Source organism: Hibiscus syriacus, unplaced genomic scaffold (genome assembly GCF_006381635.1).
Source record: "Hibiscus syriacus cultivar Baekdansim isolate YM2019G1 unplaced genomic scaffold, ASM638163v2 tig00111014_pilon, whole genome shotgun sequence".
In the NCBI taxonomy this organism is placed as follows: domain Eukaryota; kingdom Viridiplantae; phylum Streptophyta; class Magnoliopsida; order Malvales; family Malvaceae; genus Hibiscus; species Hibiscus syriacus.
The window spans coordinates 8658-32208 of NW_024062954.1; the positions used below are offsets into that span (position 1 = coordinate 8658).

Below are 23551 nucleotides of genomic sequence, written 5' to 3' on the forward strand. Positions count from 1 at the left end.
CGTGTGAGTGTTTCACACGTAGGATCCGAGAAAAATAGAAGAGACAGGTGAAGCAGCTTGACAGTATTACTCCTGCAACCATCAGATCAGAAGCAACTTATCAGTAGGTTATTTTGTTATGTAAATAGCAGTTGGCATGTAATTAAAGAGTTAAGTTGTGTATGCTCTGAATATTTTTGTAAACTTATATTACAGTATGTATATTATTGTATTTTCTTAATACAAGTCCCAATATTTTACTATTATTTATTAAGAGGGTGTTTTAAAGTCAATGTAGTATCTCTGACTCATATCCGGGTCGGGTATGGGTTGGGGGTGTTACAACTATTTGAAAACCAAAGCAGCAAACCTTGATAAATATCAATATTTAAAACCAAAAACCCTAGGGTTTACCCTAATCGGGACCTAGATCCATATCCAGAAACCACTCTGTGCTCAGGTCTCTCTCTTTCTCCTTCATTCTATGTATCTTCACTATTTTTCAACGTCTTTTGCTTTTTGTTAATTGAAAAGAGAATCTAGGTGTGTTCTATAATGGAAGCTTTGTTGGTTGAGACTTTAGTTCTGGCTGGAAAGTATCTTGGTTGCCTTCTCATGTTGGTATATTTACTTCTAAAGTTTTCCCCCCGCTTTGAAACTTGTGTTGTTTGCTTCATTTACTATGTTCTACTTTTTGGGGTTTGTCCAAAAAAAACATTACATTTGTTTGTTTTTAAGGTTATGCTGCTTATAGTGTGTTCTTCCCCAACACATTTACTGAATTTGCTGGTTGACTTGACCCTCTCTTTGTCTCCATTGAGGTTTTTGAGATACAAAAGTGTTAGAATTACTACATTTTCTGTTATGAATTTGTACATTGGTTGTTAAGGGCAAGTTTTGTTTGCAGCTATTGAAACTGTGTGGACCACCTGTTGGGGTCTTAAGTTTTCCTCCTATTTTTAGAATAGGCGTTTGTGGAAGACTTCAACTTGTTTGCACTTTTTTTCTCTTTTAATTGATTTCATTACGTTTTATTGCTTCTCAATGACTGAAGCTTTTACTTGCATGAAATGGTGGTTTTTTCCATGTAAGTTTAGGTTAAGCTTTGGTACAATATTTACTATGTTCTACTTTTTGGGGTTTGTAAAAAAACATTACTTTCGTCTAATAATGGAGCAGCGTTGCTTTCCATGCCATGCAGGTAAATTTTGCTGCGTTGGGGACCGGGATGAATGATGAGTCATTATTAGACCAATAATGAAGCAAGAAATGTTATAAAATAGGGGAGCTGCAGCGGGAAATGGAGCATTTCAGTCCATGCATGCATGAGTTCTCGGTTGTTATAAAGTATATATGTAGTAGAAAAAAAAATGAAGCATTTAGTAATTGTAGTATAACATTTTTTATTATAATGACGAAAAGTAATACTTATTATAATGACAAAAAATAATGATACTATTAATTATCCATTAATAATTCAGGTAGGTTGATAGTTATTAATTATCCATTAATAATACGAGTAGGTTGGTGGTTGGTTTGTTGACGCTATATTTAATTAATATGATTAATATCAATATTTGAATGAATGTGATGAATATTAATTCAACTTAAAATTTATTAATTCAAACATATAAAGCATTTACGACTCCTGTCGGTGTCGGAGTGTTGTTGAATAATAATGCTGAGGCATACGTCGGTTTCGTTGTGGTCATTGCGGTTGTTCAGAGTTTGTTCATCACAACCAACATGCTCATTCATCGAGGGCATATGATCTGGTGTTGTAAATACATGCCCACACCACTATGCTCTCTCACCTGATGACAAAAACTCGTATTTGACATCATAGATGTCATATGATCAAAATCATATGTTATTAGAATTAATTCACCGTTCTCAATTAAAATATATTATTCGATCATAATACTAGTGCTCCCAAATGACTAGAAATGTGTCGACCATCTAGCTTCAAAAGAACATTTTCTTCTGTCATGCTTCAACAAATCTATAAAAAAAAATATTTCAATAATTAAATAAAATTTAAACAAAAAATATGTTAAATCAAAATAAATAGTCTAATTAATTTATATTTACAATAAAAAATAAAACATTAAAATTTAAACTAAATTTACCAAACCACTCAAATACTATTTAATCTGTAAAATCAAAATAAATAGTCCAATAATTTATATTACCCAATAAAAAATAAAAATATAATTTAAACTAAACTTACCAAACTACTCAAATACAACTTAATATGAATAATCAAATGGGGAAAATGTTACCTCCAACTTCTTACTTTTAGCCTTAAGGCGATCAATTGATTGTCTTAGCTCCTTCACTCAAGTATCAACTTTGGAAATCATGAACTGCAAGAACGAATAGTAGGATTATAACATTTGTATGGACTGAAGTGTTCCATTTTCCGGTGTAAATAAAAAGAAACCGTAGGCAAAATATAATAAAGCAATGATTAAAGAAAAAAAAAATAAAGAAAACCATTAGAAGAGGTATAGAAGGATTCCAGTATATTATGTTGAATCTAACTAAAAAACAAAATTTGCAGGGCCCACAGGCAGCAATGTCCATCACTGGACATTAAAGAATATGGAATTGTTCAATTGCAGACAACATACAATAGAAGGTATATTATTTTCTAGTAGCAAGAACATGTTAAATATCGTAACAAAGCTTAAACTAAACTTACATGGAAAAAAAAACCCACCATTTCATGTAAGTAAAAGCTTCAGTCATTGAGAAGCAATAAAACGTAATGAAATCAATTAAAAGAGAAAGATAAAGTGCAAACAAGTTGAAGTCTTCCGCAAACACCTAATCTAAAAATAGGAGGAAAACTTAAGACCCCAACAGTTGGTCCACACAGTTTCAATAGCTGTAAACAAAACTTGCCCTTAACAACCAATGTGCAAATTCATAACAGAAAATGTAGTAATTCTAACACTTTTGTATCTCAAAAACCTCAATGGAGACAAAGAGAGGGTCAAGTCAACCAGCAAATTCAGTAAATGTGTTGGGGAAGAACACACTATAAGCAGCATAACCTTAAAAAACAAACAAAAGCAATGTTTTTTTGGGACAAACCCCAAAAAGTATAACATAGTAAATAAAGCAAACAACACAAGTTTCAAAGTTGAAGGAAAACTTTAGAAGTAAATATACCAACATGAGAAGGCAAGCATGATACTTTCCAGCCAGAACTAAAGTCTCAGCCAACAAAGATTCCGTTGCAGAACACACCCAGATTCTCTTTTCAATTAGCAAAAGATGTTGAAAAATAGTGAAGATACAGAGAATGAAGGAGAAAGAGAGAGACCTGAGCACAAAGTGGTTTCTGGATATGGGTCTGGGTTCGATTAGGGTAAACCCTAGGGTTTTTGGTTTTCAAATATTGATATTTATCAAGGTCGATTTTTGCTGATTTGGTTTTCAAATATTGGCTTGATTTTTGGGTTTTATAACCTGTATTTCTTTCTCCATTCACATTGCGTGGGTGGCAACTGACGAGGAGGGACCACAGCTGGACATGCACAGCTGGACATGCACAGCTTCGCTGCTTCCCGGTGCTCCATTATTCATCCCGGTCCCCAACGCATGCATGCATGCAACGCTGTTTTGCACGGCATGCAGCTGATTTTACTGCTTTGGTTCAGAAAATAAAGATGAAGACGCCATGATTTCCCGAGGTCTTCTGAGTTGCCTCAAGATTACCTGAAGACGCCGAGAAAGTCTTCTTGGTTGGCCTAAAGACGCCGAGAAATCGTGAAAACACCATAGTTGGGGAAATAATACGAGAAGTAGATGATTCTGGGGAAAAGATCTCAAACCACATTATTTGGGCAGTTTTGCCGCCTTCTAATTGCCGTTTAAATTTAATTATTTAGTATTTACATTGAATTCAACCAAATTTCATTATTAAAATTAAAATAATTTAAATTTCAATGATAAAAATAATATATAACCTAAGGCTAAATGATATTTGAACAATTTACCCTACCTTTAATTAGCATAGTTTTGTTTATTTTGTAAAATATAATAAAATATATTAATTAAACAAACAAACATAATGCATAATAATTTAAACAAATACATGTATAAATTAATGAGTAAAGTATATACATAGTACCCAATCATAGGACGCTGGTTTGTTGAATCCACAGCCATAAAAAATTATAAAATAATTGTTTGACTATGTGACAATATTTGTCAAGTCCCTGACTATTAAAAGCTACAAAATGTCATTTGACTATTAATATGTTTAAAACTTGTAATTTTCTGTAAAAGAAAAAATCAATGATCGTTTGACATGGATGTTAACCTGTTGATTGAGATATGATAAAATATGTTAATGATGTCTAGTGGTATCGTCGTTGCTTTCAAGCACTAGCTTGACGACAAAATGTTTCAAGCATTGACTTGTCGACATAATGTAAATGAAGAGTTGATCTACAAAATACAACTCACGATTTTGGTATTAGATTTTGTCATATCTCAGTCAATAAGTTAACGTCAAACTCAGACAACCGCACATTGTTAACATAAAAGTATGAGTATGAAACATATGAATAGTCGGGTGACCATTTCGTAGCTTTTAATAGTTGATGACTCAACAAAACAACACCCTATAGTCGAGGGACCATTTTATAACTTTTAATAGTTGGAATACTCAACAAAGTATCTCCCTGTAGTCAATGAACCATTTGTGTAGTTTATCCTAAATTACTTTAGGCATAATGTAAAAATCAGCCCCCAACATTTACTAAAATGGTCATTTTAGCCCCTATTATTTTTTTAAAATATTTTTATCCCAACGTTTCATTTTGGAGCAAAAAACCTTTACTAAAGAGGGAAACCGTTAGTTAAAACACCATTATCGCTCTAAAATAGAGGGGTTTTGCCCCTAAAATAAAACGTTGGGCTCCAAAATGTTCTAGAAAAAATGAATAAGGGTCAAAGTGATTATTCTTTTAAATATTAGGGGTCTTTTTGCCCTAAAATAAAACGTTAGGGGGCCGAAATGCTCCAAAACAAGAATATGGGTCAAAACGACCATTTCAATAAACATTAAGTACTAATTTTGCCATTATTTTACTATATAACTCTTTATCCCAACGAACCAAAAACACTATTTAATATTAGACCTGGCAAAGTTGACTCGTACCCGATTACCCGAACCGATTTACCCGATTCGAGACCCGATATAGACCAAAATATGATGACCTAAAATTGATCTGAAACCCGAAATGAACCGAATCGAACCAAAATCGACCCGAATTTTTGTTGAACCGAAAACCATCCGAACCGAAAGTAACACGAACCAATAGCAACCCGAACCAAAATCAACCCGAACCGAAATCACCCAAACCGAAAACAACCCGAATTTAATTTACCCATATTCGATCCAAACTTTACTTCGACCTGATTTTAACCCGATAATTAAGTCTAAGTAAATGAATAATTTATTATTATTATTACTATTAACTTGATAAATAATAAAATGATGCATATTTTATTCTCATTTTGTATTATACTACTAGTTAAACCATTAGTATATCACCTTTAGTAATAATCAAATGGTTCAATATAATTCTTTCATAAATATGATTATGGGATCTTGGTTAATTTTAAAACCAAAAAAGAATATGAAAAATGTTGAAGATATTGCAGATAGATATGAACTTAACAGGGAAAGCAACTGGGTTAAATTGCCAAGCTCTGAAGGGACTGCACCTGTTAAATTGTTTATGCCTAAGCTACTGTTGAATTGTTCAAACAAAAAGGCGTTAGTAATAATTCAAGTTCCTTTCATATAAATGAGCTCAACAGTAGCAGTTTAAGAGAGTTACAGGTATTGCATCTTCGATAGTTGTCCGATTTCGGCCGGAACAGAACTGTTCAACACATTCTGACCGAGGTTCCTGCATCAAAGTTGACATATCAGATCAATCTAAAACAATGGCTAAAACAACGGAATCAAAGTTCAAAAATTTCGGTCTCATACAAGTCCATTAACTCCTTAAGCTCAAACAATTCTTTGGGTATCTCACCCTTGACATCCAAAGCATAAATCTTCCTGCAGATGTTTAAAACAAGTTCAGGTCAATAAACCCAAAACAGCAAACAAAAGAAATGAATCATGGTGATGCTTGTAAGCTGACAAATGAGTGATGTGGCATGGATTGCTGGAGCAGTCACAGGCAACACGAGGGTTAGAATCCTCAGTGGCCCATGGTGCAGTTTGGTTGCAAGGGTCCATTGTTAGATTGATCTTACTTCCAAGGTTCCAGTAACTTATGATCGTTCTAAGGGCAGCCACTGAGAAAGAAAAAAGCAGATCAAAACATGTATGAAAACTGCAGATCGTTCTATAAAAGATAAATGGTTTTTTGCATATAGACCTTCATTTGGATCAGTGGTTTGTTGTGCAGAAACAAGACGAAGCAGCCCAAGAATCAGCAGAGTAAAGCTGAGGAACCCCATGGCCGAGTAGCAGTACAAGACGTGTATGAACTGATGCATAATATATACACACTTTTAGTCCAAGTGATGGGACATGTAAGGAGAAAGAGATGGATTAAAAGTAAGGCCGGCCATACAATTTACAAAGGAAAGAAAATTAAATGAAGGAGAAGAGATGGACGAGGAAGATTCTTACAACAATGGAAGAACAAGGAGAATGAAGGCTAAGCAGTCATTGTTTGAGGAGGCTTCTTTTGACTGCCCGGATTCAAGGGTATTATTCTGTAATATAAAAGCGTAGAACAAAAGGGTTAATCAGGTTGTGTTACCACTTTGTTGTGAGGGAGAAAAGCTAATGCTTGTGCTTTAGTTCTTGTCTTAGCTTCTTTGACGTTGACATAACAACTAATCTTTGTATTGACTTTCGACCAATTCTCTGCGGATTCATTGGTGACAATTGAAATCAACTAGATAAGGTTAAAATGCTACCACAGGTTTTAACTCTTTGTCGTTGGAACTAAACTAGACTTCTTTGACTATGATCAAACAGTATATATTTTGATAATCTTACATAAAACTGTTGATTGCATTTTTTAGGTTTAATAGGTTGTTCAAATCATTTTAGAAAATAAGTAATATGAGCTTTATATTTTTTATAGCAATACGAGTTTGGTTCCCTTCCTCTTACACGAACCTCTTTGCTTTACATGGTACTATTATGTTTCGATCTGTTGGATAATTGTTTACTTATTGCAGTGATCAAGATTTCCCCCCCCCCAGTGTTTTCTTGATACTTGGCTGATAAAAAATGGTTCTTTGTCTTGCTCCCTGAAAGCTCGTTACGCGCAGTGAGTTCCCATGTACACTACTCTTAGGCGAACTATAGTTGTGTTTGCCATGATTGTGATATTTTTATATTTTTTATTGATATTCGTTCGGTTAGAATTTTATAATGGTCTACGCCCGTCCCTGGTGAGTTCCTTCTTGCAGGACAGAACTCAGAAGTATTCTTCATCTTCTATGGTTGGAAGGTAAATGTAATTCAATTCGCTTTCATGCCGTTGCTTCTCATAGGAAATGTTATATTGTTGAAAATCACCGGATTCTGGTCTAGTGCCTCGCCTGAAAGGAGTTCTTTGCTGAATATCTTGAGAGCAAAACGTTTTTACATTCATGGATACATTCCATAGAGTAAAAAAGAATCAAATAAAAAATATGACTAAAATAATTCAATTTTTAAATGATTAATGAATTGATTTTTAAGTTCGATTTAATTTTTGGTCCTATCGAATAACCTCCTAAACATAGCTAATATGGAAAGATAACGAGAAACGCACATTCCATTATTCTCTCTTTGAATCTCCAACGACCGACAGATCGTCCCTGTTCCCAAAGAATCAAAATGAGTTGAGCCTTTGACACCTGGTTTTTCCAGAGACAAAACCGGATATTCTCTCACGCTACCTCTTTTTCTCTTTCCCCATTACCCTCTTTTCGTCTGTTTTCCTCCTGTTTTTTTGACAGATTGACAGCATGTTGAGACTCAAAGTGGAGGAAAATTCAACTTCGAAGCTGCCGTCGATGCCATCCCCGGCGGTTGACAATGGTTCTTCTCGGAAGACTTTCCATTATTCGAAGCTTCCCGAAGAAACCGTCAGCCTCTGCATTCGCAAATTGGATGGCTCTTCCTTTGGTGCTTTTCCTACTTCCTTGCCCATCCCAAATAACATTGGGTTTCCATTAACATCTATTTTTTTCCGGCAGATGTCGAGGTTTTAAAGTCGGCTACCGTTGCAGATCTCAAGCTAGGGGTGCAGAATGTTTTTGATCATATGCCAAACGATGGTCCCGACAAGATTTCATGGTAACTTCATGTTTCTATCATATGTTTTTCTTGCATGTTATCCATCGGTACGTGTTGTTGACATTGAGTTGCTTGGTTGTGACATGGATTCATATGAATCTGCATTTTGGGACATGGAGGATACATGTCTGGGGACACTTCTGCTTGTCTTATGGTGATCAGAAGTTGATCCAAGACACCGACCTGATCGTAAACTATGGCATCAAGGATGCCGATCAGGTTCGTACCATGTTTCCTCTTCTCTTACAACATCATATTTCTGTCCCCACAATTACCTGCATTGATCTCTTCTTCTTCTTCTTCTTCTTCTTCTTCTTCTTCTTCTTCTTCTTCTTCTTCTTCTTCTTCTTCTTCCTTTTCCTGTTCTCTTCAGCTTCATTTCATTAGACATGTGTCCACCAGCACCAACTCGATAAAGATTCCGAAAAGTAAAGAGACTGTTCCTCAAAACCATTCATATCAGTAAGCCTCTCTTTATTAACCCTGTTTTAACACTAACATGAACTCGACATGGGAAGATGATGAAGCTGCTTGGGAAATTGCAGGCTGTTGGTGGATGAACTTGAAGATGAAGAAGAAGAAGAAGACATTTACGAGGTAATAAAAGAAGGAAGATGTGGTGGGTTATGGTCGTCGTGTTCAAAGTGTTCACCTTTTAAAGAATAAAGATACGGAAACTTTCAGAAACGGATCAAGTCGGTGTGCTTTCTGGTGAAAGTTTCAAACCAAAATCTTCATAATTTGGTACCACTATTTGATTCTCAATATGCTGTCATATTTAAATATAAAATACGTTTATATTATTAGGAACAAAGACCAGAATTAACATATCAACATAAATAAAGTAGAACCTTAAGCACAAATTTATCATATAAATATCTTTATCTTCAAGAAGAAGAAGAAAACGTCAATCCCAGAAGAAAAACACTAATCAATTATATATTATATAGATCAACTGTCAATGAATAATCACATATTAATCTTGTTATCGTTAAACCGTTCAAACAATGAATATTGATGGGTTAACAAAATATAAAAAATTATTTTTTTATTTTTAAATGAAGGTATAAATATTATTTTAATGAAACTAACACAACTAAGATGTCTAGATCGTTAACCATGTTATTGACCTCCTTATAAGGGAATAAGGGTTTAAATCTCATTATCCTCACAAATTAATTTCTCTTGACTTTATTTAACCAACACGTAATTAAATTGCTGATAATAAATAAAAATTAAAAGATAATAAAAAATTATCATATAAAAATGATTTAATAATAATAAAAACACTAGGATGATCAAATAGAAAGTTGTATTTCTCCTCAATTTGTGTGGCAAATAATGAGATAACATTCTGCAAAATTTCACACTCATCGTCATCTCCAAACAAAATTGGAAAAACCCATTCTTTTTTTCTGCAATTTAAACCGAAAATTACAAACAAACAAAAAAATCCCACCTTAGACATCCCAAAAGCTCAAAAGACTCGCCATTTCCCTCATTTCATCAAAAACCAGAAGCCATGGCCAGCATGATAATGGCTTCCTCAAAACCTGTGACCACCATTGTTGCTTCATCTTCCTTCCCTTCAAAACCCAAACTTCAGAAAACTCCACAGCTTTCCTTTCCCAAAATCCCCATTCCAAAGTTCTTAAAAGCCCAACAAATCCCCACTCTCAAATCCATCTCCATCTTCACACTCACCTCTTTGTCCTTTGCCCCACCTTCACTTGCTGCAGAGATAGAAAAGGCTGCACTTTTTTATTTCAACTTAACTCTCCCAATCATGATGGTTCAGTTCTTGCTCCTCATGTTTGCTCTCGACAAGGTCTACTTCACCCCCTGGGGAAATTCATGGACGAGAGAGATGCAGCCATAAAGAAGAAGCTTTCCGGCGTGAAGGACACGTCTGAGGAAGTGAAGCAGCTTGAAGAACAAGCCAATGCTATCATGAGAGCTGCAAGGGCAGAGATTTCAGCCGCTTTGAATAAGATGAAGAAAGAGACTCAGTTGGAAGTTGAGCAGAAACTGGCTGAAGGAAGGAAGAAAGTTGAGGCTGAATTGCAGGAGGCTTTGGCTAATTTGGAGAATCAGAAAGAAGAGACCATTAAGTCACTTGATTCCCAGATTGCTGCTCTCAGTCAGGACATTGTCAACAAGGTGCTTCCTCTCTAAATTTCACATATTTATAGCATTGGACGACTCTATGTACTTATTGAAATCTGAACCCTTTGTTTTTCTTTCTTTCCTTTTATTTATGGGTTATGTTCATAGGGTTGCTTGATTATATTCCGAGTTAAGTTCATCTATGAAACTAGTTTTCTCAAGTGAGAATCAATTTGGGTTGGGGGGATTGTACTTGTTCAGTTTCTTCAAGGAAACCTGTTATACTCCACACTTGTATCTATTGAAGTTTAAGAGGAATTCTTTTGTTGATCGAAGTCTCCAAATTTTCTGGAAGCCTCCAATCAATTACAATTTCTTAAAATGATTATTGATAAACTCATCTAATTTGTTAGAGTTAAATCCGATATCCGATAGTCATATATTTTTATCTTGTTAGTTTAAGTTTAACATTAATCTAACATAAAAATCACCATCTATGATTAGAGAATAAATCCTGAATCGATTTCTCTCCACATATTGTATATCATCTTCTTCAATTTATCAGAATCACCAGTTTTACTCTCCACCTAAATTTGAAAAAAAAAGGCATCATCCATGACTAGAGATCTTAAACTCTCAATTTCTCTCTTCACAAATCGTGTATCATCTTCTTCAGTTTATCAAAATTACCGGTTGTGACTCTCAAAATTTAAAAAATTAACTGCCTACAGCTGCCGCAATCCTACATTTCCCCTCGACAAAACCAAAGGATTTATAATATGCTTTGAATATCACAAGCAGCCGCCATTGGAGCAAGAGAAATTGATTCCTTTGAAGGGGGTTACTGTCACTTCCAGTGATAGCCATTGGTGAAAGTTGAACATTAGCCAATGAATATGGGAGAAAAAACAGTTTCAAAACTAATGCCGACTGCTTTTGCTGCTTCTTACTTTAATGAAAATGATCGACAAAAGGTAATATTGTTCCATCAGCCAACTGGTAGTTGTGGAACAAAGGGCCAAGAATCAATGGAGCACGCTAACTTGGCTTCTCTTGCAATAGGTTGACGCCAATCATTCCTGCAGACAAGCTGTATAAACTTCAACAGCACAACGTTTGATAATCAACTGAATTTATACAAGCTCACCAAGAACAATTGCAGCATCAAAGATGCACAGTTGTATGCATCCATTTTCTCTTCCACAGAATGCGCAAGAACAATACCTCAAAATCGACAATGAAGTGTTCAACCATGTTGGAAAATGGAAAGTCTTATATGCGTGCAAGATAGCTACAAAATATTTAGATAATCCTCCAAATAATTCATGAGACATGGCCTACGTCAATTCCATAAAACTCGGGTTTTTTATCTGTTCAAATCAAGTCAACCAATAAGTATGCAAGGGAAGAGACATCCTAATAATACGTACTCCAATGAACATCATCTAGTTTCCTTTTGCAAAATTATACGAAATGTAAAAGGTAATTACAAATTAAAAGTAGAAATGAACATCATCTAGTTTCCTTTTGCAAAATTATACGAAATGTAAAAGGTAATTACAAATTAAAAGTAGAAAATAGCTTAATATAAAAGTTACCAAAACTATTGAATACAGAACTCTGGTTTAAGGTTTTATAGAATCAAAATTTACATAAAAATAAAACACCTTAAATATGTTTATAACATGATAAAATACATGACATGATACAAGTACACAAATTGCCTAAGTCTACTTCAGAGAAAGGGACAAGAAGTTCATGGAGTTCAACTCAGCAAAAAAGTACAGTAAGTTTCGACATCTGCATGATCGATGAGAACATGATTAATGATCAAGATGCAAGCAGCTAACCTACAACCCGAATTTCTGCTTAGCTGAACAAGCTACCTCCCTGATGCCACCCTCTCACTGCGAGTGAAAACAGTCACATATTTAGATGCAACATCAGGTCAGGAGCTTTAACTTCGCAGGTGTGCACCAGCAAGTCCAGCATCTTTCACTAGCTGCTCTGTCAAAGCTGAAAGCCTAGCTACTCCTGTTTTAACTTCAGTGAAACTTTCGTCGTTCTTGATCATAGGATCGGAACAACTTTGCAGTAAGATACTGGTATCAGAATCGGCCTCAACACTTGTGCTAGCTTTAATCAAAAGTTCATGGCTCATTTCAGCAAGTTTTTGAAGAGCGCTTGTGGCAGCTTCAACTTCCAGTTCAGCTGCCTCAAGTTGCAGCTTCTCAATGGCCAAATCACCAATACTTCTCCCCCAATTCTCTCTTGTGCCAAAGCATAAAGCTTCTTCATATCATTGGCATCTTCAATCATTTCTTCCTTCAACCTTTTTAGTTCTTTTTCTCTGGCTTCCAACCTCCCAAGAACTGTTTTGAGCTCCTCATCTTTTATTGTGAGGACCCTCTGTGCAACAAGAACTTCCATTTCTTTTTCTTTTAAGGTCTCTTTAGTCAATTTGAGTTCGGTTTCAAGCTGTTTCTTCTGCAATCTGGAATCATTAGAAGGTCTATCTACCAGCTGATGCATTAACTCATGGCCAATATCATCAACAGGCCTCAACAAATTGTTATCTTCATCCTTAACAGAGGTAACTAGTCTGCTCGTGAGTTCTGCAATTCGTTCTATCACAGTTTCAGCTTCAGAGAACTTCATCTTTGTATCACTCAACTCATCTTGTACTCTCAGAACATATTCGTCTTCTCCTTCAATAAAGCAGTTGCTTGAGTGAGCTGATTTTCTTTACTGCTCATAAGCATCTTTAGCTCTGCAATCTCCTGATTTAACTGTTCTAACTTCTTTTTGGCATCGGAGAGTTCCTGGTTTTTCTCCTCCAAGATAAGCTGCACAGAAGCTTGCTCAGATTTCAGATGCTGGATTTCTAGTTTAGCCTCTACCAACTCCGCTTCTTTATTTTGCAGAACATTGCTCATATCACCAAACTCAGCATTCTTCTGCTCTAACTGCTGTCGAAGAAAAGAGGCATCCTGGATAGCCTGCTGAAGTGAAGATTTCTCTTTCTTCAGTTCCTCCTGTAACTCTTCTAGTAGTTCCCTTTCCACGGATAAATCTCGTTCAAGATCCTTATTCCCAGCCTCTACAACCCTAAGCTTCACTCTTTCACTCTCTACTTCTATCTGGGCATTTTTCAAACTTTCCATGTATGATGCAACACTTGTCCTCTGTTCTTCAAGCTCTTCAAGTTGCCTTTTCAATAACTGTTCTTGTTGTTCCATTTGCTGTCTCGAAGATGCTAGAGATTTCTGAGAAGAAACCAACTCGGACCTAACATCAGCAAGTAGTTGCTTCACTCTGGTGAAATCGTTAAAGGTCTCATTAGCTTCTCCCATGTGCTTAGATGCTTCTTCTGCGAGTTTCTTCAGTTCTTCTTGGGCTGATAACCACTCCATGGTCTGCTGCTCCAATTTAGACTCAGCAATTTTCAGCTTCTCCTCTTCAAGTTTCCTAAGACTCACGGACGTTTCTAACTGCTCTTCTTTCTCCTGAATTGCTTCTCGGAGTTCTCGAAGCTCGATTTCTTGTTTCTTCACAACTTCGTTGGCTTCATTCAGGATCTGAGACTTTGATGCAAGTTCAGATCGGATCTTCTCAGCTTCCTCACTCTTCTTTACCAATTCATGCCTCATTTTATCAATTTCATCTTCTTTTGCAGACAGTGCAGATTGTGCAACACCGACCTCCTGATCTCGCTCATTGAGTTGAAGCTTCAAATCTTCTATCTGGCTGGCTTGAGAAGCAAATGCAAGATTGCCTGCTTCAGCTGCTCTTCCAGTTTTTCATGCTTAGAAGATGCGACAGCAATTTCTTTCTCCCGTCGCTCCAACTCATCTTTTGCACGGGTTAACTCACTTTGCTCCAACACGACCATTTTCTCAGCATCCTGCAGATCATCTTCCTTCTGCTTCAATGCCGTCAGAGCAGCAAGCAGATCAGACTCCAGAGTCTGAAGGTCGAAACCAACATGAAAATCCTCGAGCGGTTCACCATCTCTGCTCATTCCTTGTTCGAGTTTCTGGGTCTGTGCAAACAACCTCTCGAGAAGAACTTTTGCAGTTTCAGATGCCCCGTTGTCATTGATGCTAGACTTGCTGTTATTTAACCCAGATTTGACAATAAGAATGGAATGATCTTTCCCTATTGTTACTGCCGCAAAAGGTAGCGTTTTCTGTTTCCAACCGCGCCTCAAGGAAGATAACTGCATAAAAACATTGCTAAACTATAAATAACTACTCATTCACTAGGAAAACAGTAATTAGGGATAATTTTTTAAAATATATTAGTCTGAATCCCAATATTTTACACAATATATACACGCATGAATCATATAACAATTTATTGGATAATATATCCGTATAAAATAAAATGCTATATTCAAATACACAATACTTCTGCATTGAACAGGTTAGAAATATGTAAGCGGAAAGATGAACAATACAAGATTAACATGAAATAGATCACATACAAGATTGGATTTAACGTGGTTTGGCCTTATTTATCTCCACGGATGAGAAACAAATAATCTCGTGTAAGCTTAGAGACAGCGAAGAATACAAATAAAAAAATTTCCTACATCTTACAAACTTGGTGTATATGTCTACTAAAATCTGATGTATCGCAAGACACTTTCCCATGTCACTACATGATTATCTCTACAATATAGGCTCTAATAGTTGCAAGGATCAAAACAAGATTATAATCCTCCAAACTCTCCATGTTAAAGCATAACCTCTCTCCATATATAGATATCAAAATCCTTTCTATTTAAATAAACTTAATCAACAACTAATCTTCGATCACTATACCATAAAATATAATATGAAGTCAGGGTATATTAAGATCGATATCCCTGCAAATATTAAATATAATATGAAAATAGTAAATCTACTATTCGAATGTTGAAATTATCAATCCAACAATATCAAATCTGCCAAAACAATGATACATCCATTTTTTTCTTTTACTATCCATTAAACACAAATCTAGAACGGCTTTGTTTTCCATGAAATCCAGAAAATGATTGCCATGGTTTCCTTCTGCTAAATTTACCCATTTTACTATATACTTTTTAAAGAATTTTCACTCTCTTGCATTAAAGAAGCATGGATTAAGCTCGGCAAAAAAAAATCAGTGGATTCAAGAATCCCAACTAAAAATAAACATTCGAGTTAGCATGTAGATTCCAGAATACTGAAAGATGATGAGTAAAACAAACAAAATAATTGGGAAATCCAAAAAAAAGGAAAAATAATAAAGAGATGGAGAACGCACCTCGCGGGAACGAAGAGGAAAGGTAGCTGGGAGATGATGGGGTCGAAAAGAAGCAGCGAAGCCCATGATTTTAGGTATTGAGCAAAGCTCGCATCCCCTAATCTCTTCTAATTTACTCCAACAAAAACCATCCCTTTAATCCCTTCATTAATTAGAAGCGCGACCTTTGATTTTGAACAATATACCAAGTTTCAAGCTCGAATGAAACGGTGCTTGAAGATGAGGCAAGGGTTTCAATGAAGAAGAAGAAGGAGAGGAGCTTACTTGAGCAAAGGGAGAATCTAGATTTCTACGCCACTCGCTGGCTACAACAATAAACAAAACGAAAAAGAAATTTGAGATTCGGATAATTAACGATGGCCTACGTGCAAGATGGGGGTGAGTGATCGCATGCGTCCGATACCTACGGACGAAATTTGAATTCACCAATACATGTACGCCATTTGTCACAAGGCAGAACTTTGTGTTTTTTTTAAACTTGAAAGATGTCTGTGAAGATGCACGTGTAACGTTTTGGACCAGGGGAAGTATGAGAGTTTGTAGCTCTAGACAACACCACATGTAATTATCTGAATGGATTCAATATCAAATTAAGACATAATTATATAAGATACTACACATTTATCAATAATGTTTTTATTTTTATAATCTAAATCTTAAAATTTCAATTTTTAAATAAAGCAAACGTTGATTTTTTTCATTATTGCCTTTTTTCATTTTTCATTATAATTTTATCTTTTTAAAATAAAAATTAAAATATATCACTTCATGACCAGGTATAAAGTTAATAGATCTATATACAAATAATTTATCGTTCTATTTGTGATTATTCGTTCAATAAATTTCTATATATATTTTTCATTAACGTTGTCAGTGCAATAAAATTCAATTTTTATTAATTTTAAAGAATTAAACTTGCCTATAACATCTTATAATGAATACATATTTATTTATTTTTAAATTTGAATGACATATTTGAACAAATTAGTCCATATAGAATCACTCAAAAGTTGATATGAACTATTTAAATGATTTATTTCTTGATATTCAACCTCTTTATTTGAAGTAGTCTTACTACTCGTATATGACCATTGTTTTCATGTTATTGTTTTATTTTCTATCATGTTTTAGTTTTTCATATCATAATTCTCTCAATGTTCTGTATAGTTTAACATGATTATTTGAACGTAATTCAAATAATTAAAATTAAATATTATTTATAATTAATTTACAAATATAAATATGATCGAGTGATTAGTAAGCTTTTTTTTCTTGACCCTCACACTTTGTTGTATGGAGGGAGGCTTTTTCAACGCTATGTGAATCACATTGTGCCATTTATTAGTTAGGGGAGAAAAAGTGGTGTCCACTCCCACCAACATATTTTAAGCAAAGGAGTGGAAGTAAATGAAACGTAAGAACAAGAAATCTAAATATGTACTAAGAAAATGACTTGCAAATATACATCATTATTTACTTTTTTTCCAGTTAGAAAAAACTTAATAAATATGATTTTTTAGTTAATTATATATTCAACGGTTAATTTAATTAATTTAAATTTAAAGTAAATAATATACATCCATTTTATCTAATTAGTAGATTCAAATTTCACAAAATTTACATATACTCAACTTATTTGTAATATTTATGCTGGGTATGGAGTACGGATTAATGCAATCTGAACTTGATAAATGCATGTATGGTTGGAGAAATTGGGGAGAATTATGAACGGGAGGTGAGATATAACGTCGTGATTCGGCCTTGTTTATCTCTACGAATGAGAAGAATAATAATTCACTATTAACATAGAAATTTCATTTTGAGACTATAAAAAGATTTCATCTCTCCAAAATATTTTTCTATCGTAATTTTAAAGGTTAATACATATTATCTATTTATAAAATCAAATACTTGATCACCTAGAATCCTTATTCAATAAGAATTCTTAATCACTAAAGTAATCTTCAATCAATAGAATTATAACAAAATCCAACTTAATTTCTAATTAGAATTTGAGTCAATATCTAAGGACTGTCATAAAACTCTTAGGTAATAAGCATTTCCGGCTTTTAGTTTTTGTGATAGAGTTAATCAGAGTTTTATGGCCAACAGCCCCATGGTTAGAGGATATCTAACACTGATACTTTTACTTTCATCTTTCTATTTATTCAAGTAAACAACAGAAATAGAATACATAAGTTTCATAAAAGGGCATCTTCTCAGCATCACAGATACATACGTAACCGCAAAATTCACAACTATAATTGTTAAGATCATGCAATAAAAGCAGCATGGATTGCGTACCGGGAACTGTAATGGACATTGTTGGTGGTTGATTTTCATACTCTATTCCAATAACCCCATTTCATTTCTCTTTAAGATTTGTTTTAACTCCTTGTCATTATTCTATGAAGCGATATCACATTCGAGTCTATACCGTAGTTGAGAATTCACCTGCTTTCTTAATTTAGCATTGTCGGTGAAGATGTCTGCTATGATCTTCCTTAACTCATCATCTATTCTACCATCATAGTGGCTGTCGTGTAAATTATTGACATCCTCGATGGCAGTTGCATCTTCCTTTGCTAATAGTTGCACCTAGGTCATATTGTGCAGAGAAAAAATTAGTAACGGAAAAAGGTCAGGGAAGATGAGATAATGAAAGAATGGAAAATTATATTAAATGTTACCAGAAACCAGAAGGTGGTGGGGAAGAGAAAATGATGGAGACAAAATCCGGAATCCATTTATGGTTTACACTTACAACGTGAAAAGGTTTTCGATTTCTATCTAAAGATTTCTGATATAAATGAATATTGAATAAAGGCATAAAGCAAGGAACCTCTGCAAGTAGGAGAGTGATTTTATCATCAGATGTAGTCAACAAATCCAATGCTTCTTCGACTAAGGAAGAATCTTTGATCAAATTTTCATCATCTGTGGACAAATTAACATTGCACTCAAGAAGGCTATTGTGAAGAAGCCGGCATTCATTTAGCAGCTCTTCCCTAGCAGTCTTTACATGTTTGCTGGTTTGTCTTTCGTGTTCTAGTTGTACCTGCAAATCCCAAGGACAATCTGTTAGCGATGATTTACTTTGACCACACCTAATGTCTCTCTGTATGTGTGGCGGCGTGGGGGTGGTTGTTGTTGAATGTCTAGAGAAGAAAACAGATGCTTTGGTACAGAAATTACCTCGACATCAGATATTTTTGATAGTGATTGACCAACCTCCTGCTTCAGTTGTTTTTCGGATTTCCTAAGAGACTTCACTTCTTTAACAAGAAGTTTAATATCTGCTCTTGATTTAGCCTCTAGCTCTTCATATTGCTTTGAGATACTATTCAGCTGCTCCTTAGTAGCATTTAACTCTTGCAACATTGCATCTTTCTCCTCAGCGGCAAAATGGATAGTTGTCTCTGTTATTTGCATCTCATCCTGTCTCATGTTTTATTTTTATTAGTGAATACTAAAAAACCTGTAAGTACATTTTACTCTCAGGGCAGAAAGTGCCTCAAATTTGTATGCCAGGCACTCAGAAAAGATTTGCAATGCTTGTCCAAGGGAAGCATGGAAGTTAATTTTCCTAACATTCCTACCCATAGATTAGTTTGGCTTTATCCTGTGGGATGAGTGAGAGGCAGAGGGTTGGAGATACACTTTTAATGGAAGTAAGAGACTACAGACATACAATCACCAATTTTAAGCAATTTCATTACATGCATGATTTTATCAGGCCAAGTTCATCATTTACCTTAATTGACAAATATCTGCACATAGCATCAACCATGCATGTGCACTCGTGTGGCAATTATTAAAGAAATATATTTCAATGTTAAATGGGGGTTATATGCTTTACCTGTTAGGATTAGACTTCAACTCCATTTCCAATGATTTACGCCGAAGTTCTTCCATTTCCCACTGCATTTGAGTAAACCTATCTCTTTCAATCAGGATAGCTTGCTGCAGGTTTTCTCTACTTTTCTGTTTGGTGCTTTCAAGTTCCACTTCCAAATCCTTAACCTGAAATCTCCAATATGTTAATTCTACCTCCAAATCGCTAATACTTCACTAAGAATAAATCTCATTTAACCTCTATTGCAATATAAAGCACTTGAAGATAGATGTTGAAAACAGAATGAATGCTACGAAGGATTCTGGTCAAAATTTGTTGGAACGTAAACAGATCTGCAAATACTGGAGCATACATTAAAAAGGGCTAACCATAAAAATCCTCTTTTGCACATTTTTCATCTCTATGTAGATTGAAAGAAAACGGAAACCAATATAGTGAAATATCAAAAATAAGCTTCAAAAATATTAAATGTCTCTGCAAATAGTCCCAAATACTGAAAGTATCTCAAATGTACTGATACTAAGTAATATATTATGATAACTTTCAAATTTCTCAAAAATAATATCTAACTGCTTCTACAAACCTTTGTTGTAAGATAGCCTTTCACGCTATTTCTTGATTTAGTCTTGCTATAAGATCCTCCATGTCAGTTTTTGCAGTGACTAGTCTCTGCTGCATTGTCAAAAGAACCCTGTTCATCTTCTGACGCTGATCCAATGGAAGAAATATTTGTGTACCACCAGAAAACAGAGATCCAGTTTTCCGAGAGTAGCCATGGTGCTTGAAACTTCGGAAGCTCCAGGAAGGTCGACAGATGAATCTGGAATTCTAAGTTTCCATATCACTACCTCGCAAAGAAGTTAAATCACTTCCAACACTTTCAATTGATAGCTTTTGAGCATGACCAACCATCTTAGCTGGCTCTGGCTCGGAAAGAGTTTCCAGTCCGTTCCGCCAAGAAATGAAGCTCTAGCCATTTCCATTATAAGTTTCTTTCTCTGTAGTACTATTGATGTTTCTGCTGTGTGTTTTATGCCTAGGAAAATCTTCTAGCTGCTCCAAATTGTTTGTCCCATAACCAAGCCCTCATCGATGTTGGACATACCATACTTCACAAACTTTTCTATTGAACCTGACAAATCTTCATCCAAAGTCAGATCTCCGAAACCAATGTCAGAGCTGTCATCTCTCCCTAACCTAGGTGACCCAAGCTCAGATGTCTCATAAGCAGTATCACTACCATAATCTGATGTTATTGATGACCAGCAACATGAGTGTTTGAACTGGGAGGAGCGCCATTTGATAAAACTGTACTATGTCCAGCATTCGGTTCTGGGGAGCATTCATTTTCCTCTTGGAATGCTGAAAAGAATATATAAAATGTAAAAATCCAAGGTAATGATAAAATAATATCGATCATGGATAAATACATATCCTCTAATGACATCCACTATTACTTAGATTCTATCATATCAACTTTTACTGGAAAATTACAGAAGATAACTACATCTTAATGAAGTAGAATTATGCATACCAGATCTCGCAGCACCTTCTAGTTCAAGAAAGGAAGCCACTGTGACACTTCTCGACAAATCAATGTCAGATAACAGCTTGTCATCCACTCCTCCAATGAACACCTTCTCTGCAACAAAGCTAAGACTTTTGAGGACAAATTCACGTCACATTAACAATTAATTGCTATTGTTGCAACTTCATAAATCAACTGCTTCAGTTTCTATAATGCCCAAGAAAAAGTTTCATTTTTGAAACTCAAATGATTCCAAACTTCATGATTTTTCAAGTTATATCAGACAAATGAAAGAAAAGACCTTTATGGGTTTGCGTTTCAAATTATCCCTATCAAGTACAGAGGTAACTTTGACATGCTTCAATCAATATAGCCTAACAAGAGATGTCACAATTTGCGCAAACTGGTTCTAGGACAAAGTAATGCCGTGAAAATGTCCATAAAAACAAAGTTACATGCCACAATGATCTAAGGAGTTCTAAGTTAGCTATTAAGGACCACTTTTATTAGCAACTATAGGGAACCAAAAAGGCTAGTACTGATCATCAAGAGAAGAAAAAAGAGAGCTGAAATTGATTTATGCCACATTTTCCAGATAATAAGAGAAATCTACACTATTTCTATTAAAAACATTAAAGGAAAACCTATTACCTACCTCTTCCAGCAAAACCCTGCTTTCATACGCAACAACCCCTTGGTGGAGCAGGGGAAGACTTTTCTTCGGAAATGCTGCTTTTAGCTGTAGACAGAAGTCATTATTCAATAATATATTTTAATCAGAATGAATATCATCTGTGTCCATAGTTATGCTCAAGCAGTCATGTCAAGCTTCAGTTACCTAACATTACAATTTTACTAATATGGAGTTCTTGTTGCAACTAAACCAACTTGAGGACTTACTTCCGTAAATAGCTTCAAAAATCATTAAATCTTCTCAATACCACACGTTTAGTCGTACACACCTCTGGTGATTGTAACCCAATCTGTACCCTGTAAAACTGAACCCCTAAGAATGTTAACAGAGAACTGTGACTCAAATGCTACTATCTATATGATGATGATTACACAGAATGCCAATGTGTCTGTTCAAAATTGAAATTAACTCCATGGTGTCAATTTCCACTATAAAGACTTTAACCTCCTTTAGATGTTGAAAGTCTGAATTGTAATATAAGAATACATTAGATATGTTGAATGTTAGGGATAAATGGTGCGGCGAAAATTTGTTTTATGAAAGAGAATTCAACACATCACTAACTTCGATACTAAAAACAGATTAGAAACATTTATCATGGCATAGATAAACGTGATTACCACTACAGGATCGAATCTCTTGATTTGGGAAGAACAACCCAAGAAGGTATTGTACAGAGTAACTCCATCCTGTCCAGGATCATGTGGCCAAACATTTCCTTCCCATTCTGCAGGTAAATTTACAATTAGTTCGTGCTAAAATCAAGATCCAATCAAAATTCTCTACAAAGCCAAAGTTCAGAATCAGAACATAAAGAAGGAATCCTTTTCTTTTAATGCTAAACAAAAACATATACTGGCATAAAAATGCTTCAAATTAATCCCTATTTTAAGATGATGTCTAGATTCTTGATTGAGTTCTCATCACGCTGAAAAATACTAGTAAAATTCAGCTAAAAGTGCTTAATAATCAATATGAATTGCTTAAAAATCAATACGAACACTACAAATTCTTAAGAGTCATGTCATGTGATCTCATATTGAGAATGAAATTTGGGAAGCAAAATAACCTAAAATTCTACATTAAATTTGTGATTGAGTTCTAGGACCATCCTGCTTAAACTGAAAATGCTTAAAAATCAATTGGAATACTGTAAATGCTTAAAAACCACAATGAAAAGTTGGAAGCAAAGTAACCTAAATTCTAAATTTTACTAGATGATTGTATCAAAAAGCTGGTTAAAAATCATTGGAATACTGTAAATGCTTAAAAACAATGAAAAATGAAGCAAGTAACCTAAAATTCTAAATTATAAGTAACTATCTAAATTACTAAACAAGGTAGCAATCTCATCTTTGCAAAACTGATCCTCTTTATTGTATTTTCCTCGATCCCCCATAAAGTCACTGAAAGCACTAATTCAATAACTAAACTCTACAATCATAAAAAAAATGAGAGCTAATTCAGATTCCAAAAACTAACTTTAAACAATAAAGGAAATAGAGATGCAATTGGAGGAAAAGCTAACCCATTTACGAGGGGGAGGACTCCAATCCATCCCGAGAGGCAGTGGCGAAGTCCCATCGTGCCTGTGCTTGGGCGGACTCCGTCTCTGAATCATCTATTTTTTTTTCCTTTTTTTTAATTATTCTTTTACGAAAACGATACCGATCTCTCTCTAACGGAATCGAAATTGAACATAAAATCAAAGCAAAGAGCTTTAGGGTTTAATTCATGGGATCGGGGGGATATACAAAG

The 23551-nt window shown here is 34.9% G+C and overlaps 2 protein-coding genes and 3 pseudogenes across 2 annotated transcripts; 2 read left to right on the forward strand and 3 right to left on the reverse strand.

Annotated features, from left to right (window-relative positions):
- Positions 1 to 5625: 5625 nt before the first annotated feature.
- LOC120150132 (probable LRR receptor-like serine/threonine-protein kinase At1g56130) lies at positions 5626 to 6481 on the reverse strand (the record flags this gene model as incomplete). The annotated part of the gene is made up of 5 exons (XM_039162853.1): positions 6393 to 6481; positions 6153 to 6309; positions 5996 to 6067; positions 5841 to 5912; positions 5626 to 5750 (listed from the first exon to the last, which is right to left on the reverse strand). Coding segments are annotated over exons 1-5 (508 nt in total), but the record flags the coding sequence as incomplete, so codon positions are not given.
- A 1299-nt stretch (positions 6482 to 7780) lies between these two features.
- LOC120150151 lies at positions 7781 to 8987 on the forward strand. Its single transcript, XM_039162863.1, has 5 exons — positions 7781 to 8146; positions 8218 to 8317; positions 8437 to 8536; positions 8691 to 8779; positions 8863 to 8987. Exons 1-5 carry the CDS (start codon positions 7987 to 7989, stop codon positions 8981 to 8983), a joined length of 570 nt encoding a protein of 189 aa, XP_039018794.1. The 5' UTR covers positions 7781 to 7986; the 3' UTR covers positions 8984 to 8987.
- A 781-nt stretch (positions 8988 to 9768) lies between these two features.
- On the forward strand, positions 9769 to 10525 carry LOC120150150 (annotated as a pseudogene).
- Positions 10526 to 12070: 1545 nt separating this feature from the next.
- On the reverse strand, positions 12071 to 15995 carry LOC120150134 (annotated as a pseudogene).
- Positions 15996 to 17901: 1906 nt separating this feature from the next.
- On the reverse strand, positions 17902 to 23493 carry LOC120150141 (annotated as a pseudogene).
- Positions 23494 to 23551: the final 58 nt, after the last annotated feature.